The 14,442-nt window shown below is 43.7% G+C and overlaps 1 protein-coding gene across 1 annotated transcript in view; it reads right to left on the reverse strand.

Annotated features, from left to right (window-relative positions):
- Positions 1-14,442, reverse strand: part of PASD1 (PAS domain containing repressor 1) — an 87,829-nt gene that overhangs the window by 37,423 nt on the left and 35,964 nt on the right. Inside the window, exons 2-4 of the mRNA XM_056858997.1 lie at positions 5,757-5,813; positions 3,102-3,256; positions 933-1,024 (exon numbers count right to left, since the gene is read on the reverse strand). Coding sequence (XP_056714975.1) covers positions 933-1,024; positions 3,102-3,256; positions 5,757-5,788 — 279 coding nt within the window. The 5' untranslated portion in view covers positions 5,789-5,813. The remainder of the gene's footprint in view (positions 1-932; positions 1,025-3,101; positions 3,257-5,756; positions 5,814-14,442) is intronic.

Below are 14,442 nucleotides of genomic sequence, written 5' to 3' on the forward strand. Positions count from 1 at the left end.
TGTCCGCAAATGATGGAAAATGTTGCTTTGAATGTGCAATGCAATTTCTTTTATGGCTAAAAAAGGAAGACAAAGCAGCTGAACTGGAAAAATTACACTATGGTATTAAAAATGTGCAGGATTTTTTTCTGCTTGCAAAGTAAGATCTATCCTACCACTTTGCAATGGATTGGGTTTTTAAATTGAATGTCCACACACTTCTCATCTGGAATTCTGAGCATACCGGCTCCCAATTCCTACATAACACATCCCCAACTGCTGGGAATTAATTATCACACTTATAAGAGAATAAAAGGCATTTATACATAGCTATAATAACAAAATCCAGTGAGGTTCTGAGGAGAAGGAATGGCATTTTGAATCTTATCGTCCAGCTTTGAGCTGCCTAAGCCCTTTTATGAATGGCTGTTTCCTTCACGGTACCCCTCTGACGACTTCGGGTCTGTGTTTTGATTATGCATGCCATTCCCGACTGTCAGAGGTCGCCTCGCTCTCCCCTTGCATTTCCCCGGGATTTGTCTGCGTTTTCAGAGACCTGTTTTATCTCGAATTTGAAAACACAGGCAAAACACAGGGAAATGCAGGGGGAGAGCAAGGCAACCTCTGACAGTCAGAAACGGCATGCATAATCAAAACGAAGACCCGAAGTCGTTGAAAGGATGACCGCGAGGGAAACAGCCATGCATAAAAGGCCTAACTCTCTGACGTGATTTTTTGTCCATTTTCACCAGAATGACTAAACAATGAAATTGAAGCTAGGCTATGTAAAGCTGTTGACAGATGACTATGCATGATAAACAAGAGAAGCCTTCTAACAGCTTTCAGAAAGCAGAGGGCCAAATGATCAGGTGGCAAAAAAAGAAGCACTGAGTATCTTTGGTTGTCATCTCCACCCCCCTCTCCCAGACCGCATGACTTTCATTCCATCTTACCTCTAACATCAACTGGGTAAACTCCTCATTGCTAAGAAACGAAGGCTTCCAGTCTTGTCTAATCTCACAGGCCTCTGTCTGTGCTGTGATTTCTGAAAGGAACAACAACAAAAACTAGCCAGATAACACTGTTGTGAGTTTGATGGCTGGAAATTGGACTTGGCCTAAAGTACTGCTGGGATTCAGGCCCGAGGATCCCAGAATGTTAATGTTCCTCAATAGGTGCTAATTGCTGTCTCCAACAGCTCTGTTAGCTATCCAGGAGAGCCCAGAGAAGGTGGTTCCTCCCAGCCGAGGGAAGGAGGCCATGTGTGAGTGTGTATGTGAGAGAAAGACAGAGAGAGAAACAGCAAAACAGCAGGTTTGTGTTTAGTAGACAGATGGTACATTCAGACACCGACAAACTGTGATTTGTTTAAGCCAGTTTGTTGCACAAACTCTGATTAAGATACCAAATGTACATAGCCAACCACAGTTTGTTCATAAATCCCAGTTACATCTGCAGTCTTCCTCTTTTCTGTCCTCAAAGCAGAATTCCCAAATGCTATGGAGTGCCCTTGCATTACCAGGTTGCTGACAAAACCTTACTACATATGCAGCCTGCTTGCTATTGGTTAGCAGTAGTAAATAGGAGGGGAATGGCGAAGGGGGAGAAGCCTAGGGCAAGCCAAGCCTCTTCCTCCTGACTCTTGTCGAAGAATAATCAGTCTCCCTTCCATCTAGCTGTGTTACTGAATTTCTGAATCTTTCACAGCCCTCATCCTGCCTTTCTCACCAATCTTTATCCAGCTTTCCACCTCTTTACTGTCCAGCCACTTCAATGCACCCCAAAACTGCACTCTGAAACAAAACAGACTGTCTTTCTCTCTTGCCATTTCATTGCCCCATGGCTGTGATGTGCACAGGGCTGGGCCCCTGCTCCTGCCGGCCCATGACCAGTTCAGTCTGCCCTGTGCGTCATAGCCCTGACGTCTCACCTTGTGACCTATATGGGACACGATGGTGTGGTTGCTAGGGACGCTGGCGTGGTTATGGCCTCTGCGACCCTGCTTCTCAGTCTTTCTTCTGCCTCCCGATCTCTGCCAGAACCCTTTAGGGGTTCTGAATACAGTTAAACTTCACTATACAAACTTCACTATACAAACACTTATCAGAATCTTTAACACTGATGAGTATCCCTCGGGAAAAACCAAGATCCCGGTTGCCTCTTGTTTCACGTTCTGTACAATTAGCTTCTTCAGACCGTGCAACAATATTCTGACTGCACCATTGCAGTTCAAAAGAGTGACTCCTAGTCCTATGTTGTACACAACGCGAAACAAGAGGCAACCGGGATCTTGTTACATCTTTGTGTGTGCTTTATATGAATTTTGGATGGATCCACATTCAAATATATAGCTGCTTTTAGCCAAATGAGAGATATCGGCAGGAACGGGATTCCACCGTTGTGATTGGATCAGTCTACATCACCTGACCGCGGAAGTAGTGCGGGTTACAGCGATCCCCACAATACTGCTTACTCGTGAGCAAGGACAGTGCTGCCGGCATTTGGTTTTTCCCGAGGGATACTCATCAGTGTTAAAGATTCTGATAAGTGTTTGTATAGTGAAGTTTGTATAGTGAAGTTTAACTGTATTCAGAACTTATAATTTTGTTGTTGTACAAGTTGTCAAGACAAGTTAAAAGGTTAAAATTAAAATAAGATACACTTGGAGAAAGAAACTTTGCAAGAAAGAAATATATTTATAAGGAAAGGTTGTGGTAGTGAACTGAGATAATTCCCTTAGGGTTGCACAATTTCATATCAGTACACCTATTTATATAGTTAGAACCCTTTAGGGAGCAGACTAGCAGCTCTATGATTAGAATGGCGGCTGGCCACTGCAGCGTAGACAGCCCTGAGGATTGCACTGCACATGTGTCTATTCAGAAAGCAATAGTTATTCTTTCCCCTGCACCAGTATCACTTGAATTTTTAAAAAGTATTTTTTGTTGCAAGGATGTGCATTCCCCCCATCCCTATTTTTTAAGATGCAGACAGCCTCCAACCCATCTTGCAAGACAAGGGACATTTTACAATGTGATATAATTAAAAAAAATCACAGCCTCTCTATGAAGAGAAGCACACCCAGGATAAGTCGTGGTAAGTGGTGCTTGCAATTCATGTACCTTTCTGTTTCTGTAAGAAGTCAATGGTCCTCTGCAGAATGGTGGATTTGTCCATCTTGAGAGGATGGCCATGGCCTTGTAACATGGTGCACAGCTCCTTGATGAGGACATTGAACTGGTCTCTTCTCTTCTTCTCTGACTTGTTGCGTGATGCCCTAAGTCAATTGAAACACAAAACTGTTTTAAAAAACAACAAAGGGCGAGTATAAAGCATCAGACTGCTTTACGATCATTTTTAGCTATGATACTAAATAAGATCTCCATATCCACAGGCAGTATACTAAATACCAGATAGGTAAAGGTAGTCCCCTGTGCAAGCACCAGGTCATTACTGACCCATGGGTGTGAGCAAATGGGTTGCCAATCTCCCGGACTGGTCGTGGCAACCCCAGCCGATACGTGCCTCCACCTTTCCTGACCTAGCGGCAAGCCTGAGTTGCAGTGGAAAGGGCGCCTCTTTTCATCCCGCAAAACCAGCAGTCGAGGAACAACGGCCAGGTCAACCCCTCTAGTGAACCAGAGGGAAACCATTTTCCTGTGCGCCCATTCCAGCAGAAGCCATCTCGCAGGGAGCTGTCAAGAACGTAGTCCTCGCCAACACTCTCTCCCTCTCCAGCCTCATCAACATGATTGAAAGACCATCGGAAGACATCGAGATACCAGCGAAAGATCGTTCCTCCGGCTATGCAAAGTGACACGCCCCGGACACAGCTATGCGCGTCTTTGTGTTAGATCGTTAATCCAATCTGCAAGCAACTCCCAGTCCTCCCAGAATTGCACAAATCAATGGAAATAGGATAGTTTACTCAATTGCCCCCTCGCCTCACCCTGGCAACCGACCATTAGTCTTTTTGTCACCTTTTGTTTTACATGGGAACCACGAAGGGGTAATCCAATTACCCCGTCCCCGGTAGAAGGTCTATCTGGGGTCCCCACAATCTATACGTTACCTTAGGTCTTTCCCTGGCTTACTTGTTGCCACTCTGTTGGTTTGGGTTTTGCGCAGCCTGACCACGCTCCCCTCCCGCCTCGCTGGTCGAGTCTCCGGGAACCCCTCTTCCTTGCCCCTCTTTCCCAGTATCTTAGCCTACGGAACTCAGGACAACTCCGCTTCAGGACAGGTGCAATATTTCCCATCATCGAAGGGCCTGCCACATTGGCAGATGTCTCTATACTCCTCTCTTTGATTCTTAGGCTCTGTATGTTGGTGTGTGTATGATATTTGAGTGCTTGTGCACACATTTTAATAAGTAAACCTTTGAAACTAAAATCCACTGACTCCGCTTTATTATTTGAATCATGGTTTGGACTCCCGTAGACACAGGTTAGATCCTGCAGGTTATGCCCATAGCCGGTTATTGAATGCTAATTTCTCCATAAATATTCATAACCGAGCAATTTGGTTAACATGGGATGATGTCAAATCCCACCATTTACTAGGCAGACTATGTTTACAGGGAGGTCTGCCATTGCCTTCCCCAGTTGTGTACACTTTACCCCCAGCAAGCTGGGTACTCATTTTACCAACCTCAGAAGGATGGAAGGTTGAGTCAACCTTGAGCCGGCTACCTGAAACCGACTTCCACCGGGATCGAGCTCAGGTTGCGAGCAGAGCTTTTGACTGCAGTACTGCAGCTTACTATGCTGTGCCAAGGGGCTCACTAGACTAGGAATTGTAGCCATGACTAGGAATTGCAGCTTACTACCCTGTGCCACAGTGCTCTTGCAAATACCAGATGCTGGCTGATAAATAACAGGAAGGGCTCTTGCCTTCAAGAGATACTTAAAAGGCTTCCTGAGACAGAGTTGGTCCCAAAGAACAATGTGATTGGGGGGGGGGAGCATCCACAAGGGGAGAGAGTGTTGGATAATGGCTGCTGTTCCTCTTATCCTTGTTAGCCTTGCTTTCCACTTCTGGCCCTTGTTGGAAAAAGGATACATGATACTAGATAGATCTTTGGTTTAATCCAACAGGTTTCTTACGTTCTCAGAAGATCTTTGGAGCACAGCATCTCTTGACTACTGCTTCTAAGTCTAATATCTCTAGAAAGGGGCAGTGGCTCAGTGGTAGAGCATGAGCGTTGAATGCGGAAAGTCCCCAGATCAATACTCAAGAGCCCCCAGCTGAAAGAACCAGATAGCTGGGGATGTGAAAGACTTGTACCTGAGACCCTGAGGAGCTGCTGCCATTCAGATATTGACCATTATAGATTAGTGGTCTGGCTCAGTATAAGGTAGCTTCTGGGGTCTAAGTTCTTATGCTCTTAGACCAAAAAAAATCTTTTCAGATAGTTTGTTTGTCTCACTGGGGAAACATCTTTTGAAAGCGCTGATTTGCAATACCCAATTCTAGAGAAAGATGCAAAGTAAATCCACACACCCCAGTCATTCATTCCAAGTATCTAAAAGATCACAACTTTCTGACTAATGATAATTCAATAGTGTCATCCCCAGTTACCCTTGTTATGCACGATGCAAATGAACGTATTGCATGCTACACAACATGCCACAGAAAGGGCATGATCCTCCCCTCTCACGCCACAGGTTGTCTGGCCATTGTTACTTGAAGTGGCACGCTAATAGTTAACACTTTTACAAGTGGAAAGATGGTCAGCTACTTGCTCCGTTTACCATAGGGTGCACTTCAATCCATACCTCTTTGCCCTGTCCTTCTCATCTTCGTCCATCAGCTCGTTTACACAATGCAGAATTCTGGAACACAAGTAGAACACCAGTTATTTTTTATCAAGGCATAAAAAGCCTTGCCCAATGCTATCAAATGGGCATTTTATCAACGAATCATTGTATTTGTTGATTATTAATTCATTTAAATGTCAAGTCCATCCCACTCCAAGAGGTTCAGGATCAGGACCAGACTAAGACATGCTGATGTCCAAAGCTAAGAGGCCCCATAGCATTACTAAAAATGGTAATTTGGCAAATTTTATTTATTTTATTTTATTTAGAGGTCCCTCATTATCTGAGGCCCTCAACTGTAGCTTATTTAACTTGTGCATAAATCCACCTCGGCTCAGGATGGATAAAAACATTCATAATATATTGAATTTAAATACTAAAATATATTTTGCTTTACTGCAACTCTTCATTTTTAAGGGTGGTGCCATACAGTTATACCTGTAAGTGGGTGACCGAGCCAGCCACTGACTGACAAAACCCTTCTAAAGTAGTGTCAAGAAAAACTAAGGGGCTCTTTATAAAATGGAAGGGGGTGGTTTTGATGTCACAAAGGCAGTGAAGTCTCCACATGCCATCCGCCTTTCTTGAGGAAGAATTTCTCATAGGCTGTAGTTACTAACCTCCCCTCCCTTGGAGAGTCCTGATGACACATCTCCTGCCCCAAAGAACAGCAAAGTACTTTAAAAGAAGAAGGTGGGCAGACTGGCAGACTTGTAAACATGGAACATTAATGTAGAAGCGTATAATGTTGAGTTGGGAAGGCTTATCCTTAAAAATCTGTGGGTAAATCTTGACCATCATCATTTTGTGTTTAAAAAACTCACAAAGAATAAGGATGAAACCGAGATGCTATTAACTTGAATTTAATGACATGATTGAAAACCAGTTTAGTGCAGCTAAAGGAGAAAAAAGGGGATTTTGCAATTGGCAATTTGCATTTTGGAACTCAGATTCTCCCATCCAGATCGATGATGAGAAATCACATTCCAAATCTACTAAACGGGCTCAGGCAAACAACCAAACCACAGTCACGCTCCACACCCTTTTTATTCCACCAATAACTATGTCACCCAGAGGACTCCTCCCCGAAGACACAATTCTACCAGAGCTAATCACTAAATTTCCTTTGGTATCTGCCTCTGCCACTGACTGTAACAAGCAAACCAGAACCCCAGAAGCTTAAGAGCACTTTCACCAATAAGTCCACAGAACCACACCCAGTGCCCCAGGAGCATTCTTAGGTGGGTGCAGCCAAATATTTTTGCTGCACAGCAACCACAGCTTCTGATAATTTAATAGCCATGCAAGTTGCACAAAATGGAATGCTACCAAGGCCACAGGGAAGAACAAGCCCACGCTGAAAGTTTTATACTGGTGTCGAAAGTGTGAAAGATCCATGTCTTTAAAAACCCACATACTTGGGAACACATGGGTTGGGCACTGGGAACGGACATAAGGCTGATGGTTTTGCTCTTCCCCTTGTACTCTCTGACTCTCTCCCTTCCTTGACCAAGCCAGAGTTTGCCATGATATCCAAAATGGACAAACTACAATTTGCATAAGCTGCAGTTTGCCTCTAAATCAGGCAGTGAAACCAAGGTTTGATACAGGTTCCAGTCACAGGTGGAACTAAAGAGCCAAGCTACACATTATGATTTTTAATATGCTGTGTCTGGATATCCCCCAACCTCAAACAGTACTATGAAGGCTGTGAGGAAACTGGTTTCCCAAGCACATAGGCCCCCATGGTGTCGCAGGACAAGGGGCCTGAGCCTTACCCCTCAGGACATTTTCCGAACTCACAGCCACAAGGGGGGCTCTTTGCCCTGATGGGTTGGCTACATGTGTACTGATGGGTTGCATGTGCAGCCCCCCACCCCAAGGAGGCAAATAACATTCACCAGGGGCCATTTCAGGTCAAGAAAAGGGTCCCGGGGGGGGTGAATCCCCCCTGCACCACAACCTGAGCTGCACTGGTGCCCTGGGCCCCTGGGAAACAAAAATCAGAAAATACTAGATATGTTAGTTTAAAAATGGCATGCAAATCAAATAAGTTATTTCAGAAGTGGTCCTGGACTATTTCAGTTCTGAAGAGAGCCGTATGTAAATACACTCCCATGCTTTCTCCCGACCAGAAAACTGGGCAGGAAGACCAGAGCGGGTCAAGCAACATATTTAATGGTGCTCATCCAAAAAGAAAGGAAAAACACATGAGCAGGGAAGCTGCCCGAGCTGATGAAAGTAAATAATCATATTAGAAATTACCTGTTTTATCCCTTAGATTCATCAGTTCAGACTGGCAGGGTATGGTAAGTATGTCTTGTTAACAGCATGAAAATACAGAGTAGAGAGAAATGAATCCTAGCAGAAGAAATAAAACAAAAACAAATTTAGCATTATCACTGGCACCAACCCTCAAATTTGAAGATTTCAATCTGGGTCCATTTCCTGAAATCTAAAAGGGGGCCTGAAGTTAAAGTACGAATGTGAGAGACACCAAAATAGGGTTGGAGGTGGGGCAACAGAAACAACTTTTGGAAAACTTCTTTGTATGTTCTCAGAAGGTTACGCATGTAGAATTTATATAAAGAATTAACCAAAAGGGGCTCTTCAGAGAGTCTCTTCACCCAAGAGTCTAACCACATTATGATTTCCTCACAGCCTCCCTGGGTCCTGGCAATAAGCTGTGTGTTGCAAGCTCTGTGCTCAGAACTCAGTTCCCAGACATGCGAGGGCCCATTTGGATCAGAAACATCAGACACGGGAAGAGGGGGCTTAAACCTTCCCCCTTCGCCATTTTTCCTACCAGAAATGGACATGGGCATTGCTATTTGCCCACTAGGAAAGTTACATGCAGTCCATGGATACATATAGTTTACTAAATGGGCCATTTCAAGTCAGAAAATGGAGCACAGGAAAGGCTTAAACCCCCTCTACCCTTGTCCCATTCCAAATTGGCCTGCAAGCATTTCGGAACTGTGATCTGAGCACAGAACTTAGAATGAATGTCTGATCTCCAGGACCCAAGGAAGACTTATGGAAAATGTAAAGTTGTAGTTAGGCCCTCAGTTCAAACGCCACATGAAACTATAGTTTAATTAATCATCAGTTTAATGCAATCATCAGAATCTGTCAAACGAGGATGTGATACTATGGTCTGAAGCTGGTTTATTTACCAGCAACTCTTAACGATGGTATTGCATGATGAGCATATGTGGAAATCCTAGCCTAATACTGGCTTGTAGGTTAGTGCAGCAGGTTATTGCCAGCCGTAGAAGCCATCCAACTTACTTGGCATCAAATCGGGTAGGAAGTCAAAGAGTTCCCGGAACAATTCCCGGCTATATTTACATCATGAATTGTCAGGAATTCAATGAAGCCAGCCAGCCCTCAAAATTCTCCCCATTCACCAGGAAACAGCATTTCTTCCAGCCAGTCTTAACCCTTGAACCCATCAGACAAGCTGCCTTGACCAATCACAGTCTTTCTTGGAGGGGAGGGAAAATTTAAACTGCTGCCATCCGTGTCACACTGGCCATTTTGCACTGTGTGTGTGTCTTGTGTCACTGTTTCCTGTGTCTTGGGAGAGACACCTTTATTGGATTATGTTGGACCCCAACCAGAAGGATCCTGCCTGGGCAGCGCTTCTCAGCAGACTGCTCTGATTAATTTATTCTCACTAATAGTTAGTCTTTCCTCCATCCTTTCCCCCTGGGGTAGGATTAGTAAGAGGTGGCCACATTTGGTTGCTGGAGGGGGAAGTTTGGAAGAGGTATCAATTTCATTGTCATTTTGGGTTCTGTGCGGTATAATATTTGGTTTGTTTTGATCTCCTGCCTTTCCTTTTTTGTGCTTCTACAGAGTTTGTTTCTTGTTCTTCATTGTGAGTTTTTTTTTTCTTGGTTTGTTGGCTTTTCCAGTTGCCCTCAGTGTGTTCCCTATTTTCCAGCTTTTTGTAGATTAGTGATTTTGGGTAACGTTGAATGTTTCATTGCTTAGGTTTGGATAGTTTGGATTACTTGCAGTTGCTAACTTTGGTTAAAAAAAAAAATTCCAAAAAGCCATTTTCGCACCCAAGTGCTTTGCACAGAGGATGGTTAAGCCATCTTATTCAGAGGGCTGTGAAATTCACTAGAAACTTTGTCCAATTCACTAGAAATTTTTGGAGTCTTAGAAGGAGGATAGACCAGTTTCCCTAATATTTTGATACCATTTGGTTAAAAAAAGGTTGTCAGGAAGATCTGCCGTTTTCCACACATGGAAACCAATGGACTGACAACCAACCCAATGTTAATGAAAACGTAAGCGGAACCCAGTGAGTTTTCACGCTATAACAACAATGAGAATTATAAAAAATGAGAATTCTTAAAACCTTTGCTTACAATATGGAATTAAAACAACAGTTTTTCAAGTGCACACCCCCTATTGGCTTGTTCTCCAGAGCTGCCTTCACTTCTTCCCCAGGTACAGAGATGTGTTATCCAAGCACAAGAAATGGAACCAGCACTTATTGAGGCAAACGGGAATTTGAGTGATAAGCTGCAAGCCAAATCCTGTTTTCACAAACTAGCACAGTTTCACACTGTGTCTGAACTGAGTCAAGTGTACAGCTTAAAAAATGCAAAATGTAAATATAGCAAACAAGCATTTGGAAACACATGTATTTGATCAGAGACACAGGACTCGCTGAGGCATCTGGTCATGTGTGCTCTCAATCCGAAGCCAGCATTTGTTGATGTGTAATGTATGGAACACCTTTAAAGGAACTCACCTATTTTGATGAAAACCCTTTTGATATTTTTATTTATTTATTTGTCTAGGGTCTCAAGATATGACTGAAAATCACATAGTAATGTTGCTGAAACTAAGCAAATCTGGACTGTAACTAGTTGGGAGCTCCTAGGAACCCATGAACAATAAACTGTTCCATGATAAGAAGACAAGCAGGATATACAATTAATAATAAATAGTTAAATATTTATTTTAAAATGTAGACTGCTCTTTTCCAGCCAGAGTTCTCAGAGCCATTACAGGTAGGCATAATATAATTGCACATATATACATAACCGCAAACACTAAATAAAAGTTAATTGAAGCCAATTATCTAAAAGCATGGTTATTTCAGTCTGGGAACTAAGTAGGAAAGGGCTGTTTTAGAAGAAGCTAGATCTGGGCCTTTCTGCCTTAGGAAACGTACAGCCCATTCCTGACGTCCAAGGATGAAAGTCTTTAGGAGGCCCCCAAGGGGCGGTGCTGGGGCCCCATGCGCTGGCGCCCAGGAGACTTATGCCGCGTAGAGTGGCCCCAACGCTGGCAGGGAGGCCCGGATGCCGGTCTCCTGGCGCTTCTGTGGCAGCGCCGTCCAGGGACACCACCTGGGCCTTCCGACGGCGTCCCACCAGCACAAAGGCCTTCACTGGCATCCCAGGGGGCATTCCTGGGACGGAGCTGCCAGTAGGCAGCTTCCTGTCCCCTTTAGGCCTGGCACGCAGGAGGGGAGAACAGTGTTGCTGCAACTGCTTTTTTGCAGGCGCAGCCTCGCTGTTCTCAATGGGGCAAAATGCACCATTTAAAATTTTAAAAGCCAGCAAAAGGCTTGCCTAGTCCCTTTAACTGGAGATGCCAGGGATTGAACCTGGGACCTTCTGCATGCCAAGCAGATGCTCTACCACTGAGTCATAGCCCCTCCCCTATGTTCAGATGCACCCACTAACTATGGCTTGTTTTCTTGCCTACAAATCAGGATTTAACCATGGTTTGGAATCCTGACTTCTTGACAACGAACAGACAAGAGTTTGTCATTTTGTCAGGTTCAGATGAAATGACCAAGTATTACTCGTCTGAAATGCATAAGTCTTCAATTGCTGAGTAAGAGGAGATGAAGCACTTGAGCCAAAATACTTCCAAAGTTTATTCCCCATAATGAAAAACTATGGTTTGGTATTACATCTGAATGTAGCCCATCTCTCAGTGGCTGGGATTTGGGGGGGGGGGTGGCAAACTGCCCTAGGCCCCAAAAGGCTGAGGATACTCAACACAGTGGTTAGTGGAAAACAAGATTGTGCCTAGCCAATCTTTCACCTTTGACATACATGTCAGTGGATTACAGAGTATAATAGGAAGCCTATGTGCCTATCTAGTGAATCAGCATTCTTGATCATTGATGAATCTATCATCATTTAATACCACATACTAAATTATATAATACATTCATTATGTTGACATTCCATGTTCTTAAATACACTACGTTGTTTATTGACAGCCTCTGGGGGAAGTCTATGAGGAGGAACACAATACTACATTTCACCCTGCATTACTTCTTTGCTGCACGCTGGCCTTAGGAAAACCGCTATTCTCTCATCCATTCGTGCACAATAAGGGACTAACCATTCAGGCCTATGTTCCAAGTCCCTTATAATTATTACTGACATGATACACAAGAAATGTTTCAAAATGTAAAAGCATAGGCTATATAAACTATAAGCACTGCTATTATCTGCAAGGAGTTTTTTTTAATGTTAATGTGGAAAGCAGCACATCTCAAGAAAGCATTATTTAGAGCTGTAAAAGTTACATGGCACTTCTCAACTTTCATTCACAAAGCGGTGTGTGCAAGAAATGTAAAACAAAACCAACTACAAGCTTTGATCTTGCTGTAGTTGTTTCATGACAACAGCAGTTACAAATAACAAGCAATGCAGAGGGGAGGGGGGAGCCTAAATTCCAATAATATAGCAGTACAGAACAAGATTATCTTGAATTGGTTTGTTGTAACAATGATGAAGCAAGTGCTAAGAGGTCATCCCATTTGGAAAAGTAGTCCAAACTTTAGAGGCCATAACTGAAAAGGCCCTGCTGAGTCTTGTGGAAACAAATCCAGTCTCTATAAAAGTTGGGCCTTGAAATGAGTCTCATTGGCTGATTGTAAATTTCATTACTGAGGTCAGATATTTATTTTTGCCACTGCAAGAATAATGGAAATAATATACCTCTGGCATTATAAGTAAGGAAGAAACGTTTTGCCCAATATACCAGTACACATGGCCGATCATAAGGAGCCTGATGCAAGAAAGACAAGGATATACGATTCTGGCAAGAACCAAAGCTCTTTGCTGAACTATCCCTGCCCACCTCAAAAAAGAGACCTGCTACATCAAACCAACTTTTCATCTAGTCCCACAATTGGTTCTTGTGGGTTATCCGGGCTGTGTAACCGTGTCATTCAGTGTTACTCCTCTGAAGATGCCTGCCACAGCTGCTGGCGAAACGTCAGGAAAGAAAATACCAAGACCACGGTTACACAGCCCGGATAACCCACAAGAATCAATGAACTCTGACCGTGAAAGCCTTCGACAATATTTTTAGTCCCACAATGTTTTTCACAGTAGCCAACCAGATGCGCCTGGAAGGCCTATAAACAGGACGCAAAGCATTCCCATTCTGATGACCCCCCACAAGCAACTACTATTCAGGGATACACAGCCTCCAAACATGGCTATTTAGCCATCACTGCTAAAACACTAATGGACCTTAACCCCCACAAATGTGTAAAACTCATCTTTAAACTACTAGTTATTACTACAACCTGTGGCAGTAAGTTCCATACATTAACTATGTGTTGTATACAGAAACAATTCCTTTTGTCTGTCCTGAATCTACTGCCCATCAGCTTAATTGGATGTCCCTGAGTTCTAATATTATGGGAAGAGGGAGAAAGTTCTCTCTGCCAGTGCCGTTGCAGTCTTCCTGGGCTTTCTAGAGGTAGCTGGCCACAGTGTGAACAGAATGCTGGATTAAGCGACTTGACGGCACTTAACACACACACACACGCACATAGCCACCAAGACTAGATTAATTCATGCCATCGTATTCCCTATTACTATGTATGGGTGTGAAAGCTGGACAATGAAGAAAGCTGATAGGAAGAAAATAGACTCCTTTGAAATGTGGTGTTGGAGGAGAGTGTTATGAATTGCGTGGACTGCCAAAAAAAACAAATCAGTGGGTTCTAGATCAAATCAAGCCTGAACTGACCCTAGAAGCTAAAATGACTAAACTGCGGCTATCATATTTTGGTCACGTCATGAGACGACAAGAGTCACTGGAAAAGACAGTCATGCTAGGAAAAGTTGAGGGCAGCAGGAAAAGAGGAAGACCCAACAAGAGATGGATTGACTTAATAAAGGAAGCCACAGCCTTCAGTTTGCAAGATCTGAGCAAGGCTGTCAAAGATAGGACATTTTGGAGGACTTTTATTCATAGGGTCGCCATGAGTCGGAAGCGACTTGACGGCACTTAACACACACACACATATATTCGTTTAAAAAGGGGAGGAATTAACCTGTATGTGGGGGCAATCGGTGTCCCCAGTACAATGACATCACTTCTGGCATGACCCAGAATTGATGTTATTGTGTAGAGGCGTTCTAGCGTTTGCCCAAAAATCTATGCTAGAGCATCGCCCAATATGATGATATCATTTCTGGGTCACACCAGAAGTTGCACCGTCATATCAGGGACAATGATCACATGCACCTCATTTTGCTGGCCAGTTTCCTCCCACCACCTAGCTGAATGGCAACAGATTTCCCACCAGAACAGGATGAGGGAGGAGTCAAAGGTCTGCAACACAGAAGGGATAAAT

Source organism: Euleptes europaea, chromosome 13 (assembly GCF_029931775.1).
Source record: "Euleptes europaea isolate rEulEur1 chromosome 13, rEulEur1.hap1, whole genome shotgun sequence".
NCBI lineage: Eukaryota > Metazoa > Chordata > Lepidosauria > Squamata > Sphaerodactylidae > Euleptes > Euleptes europaea.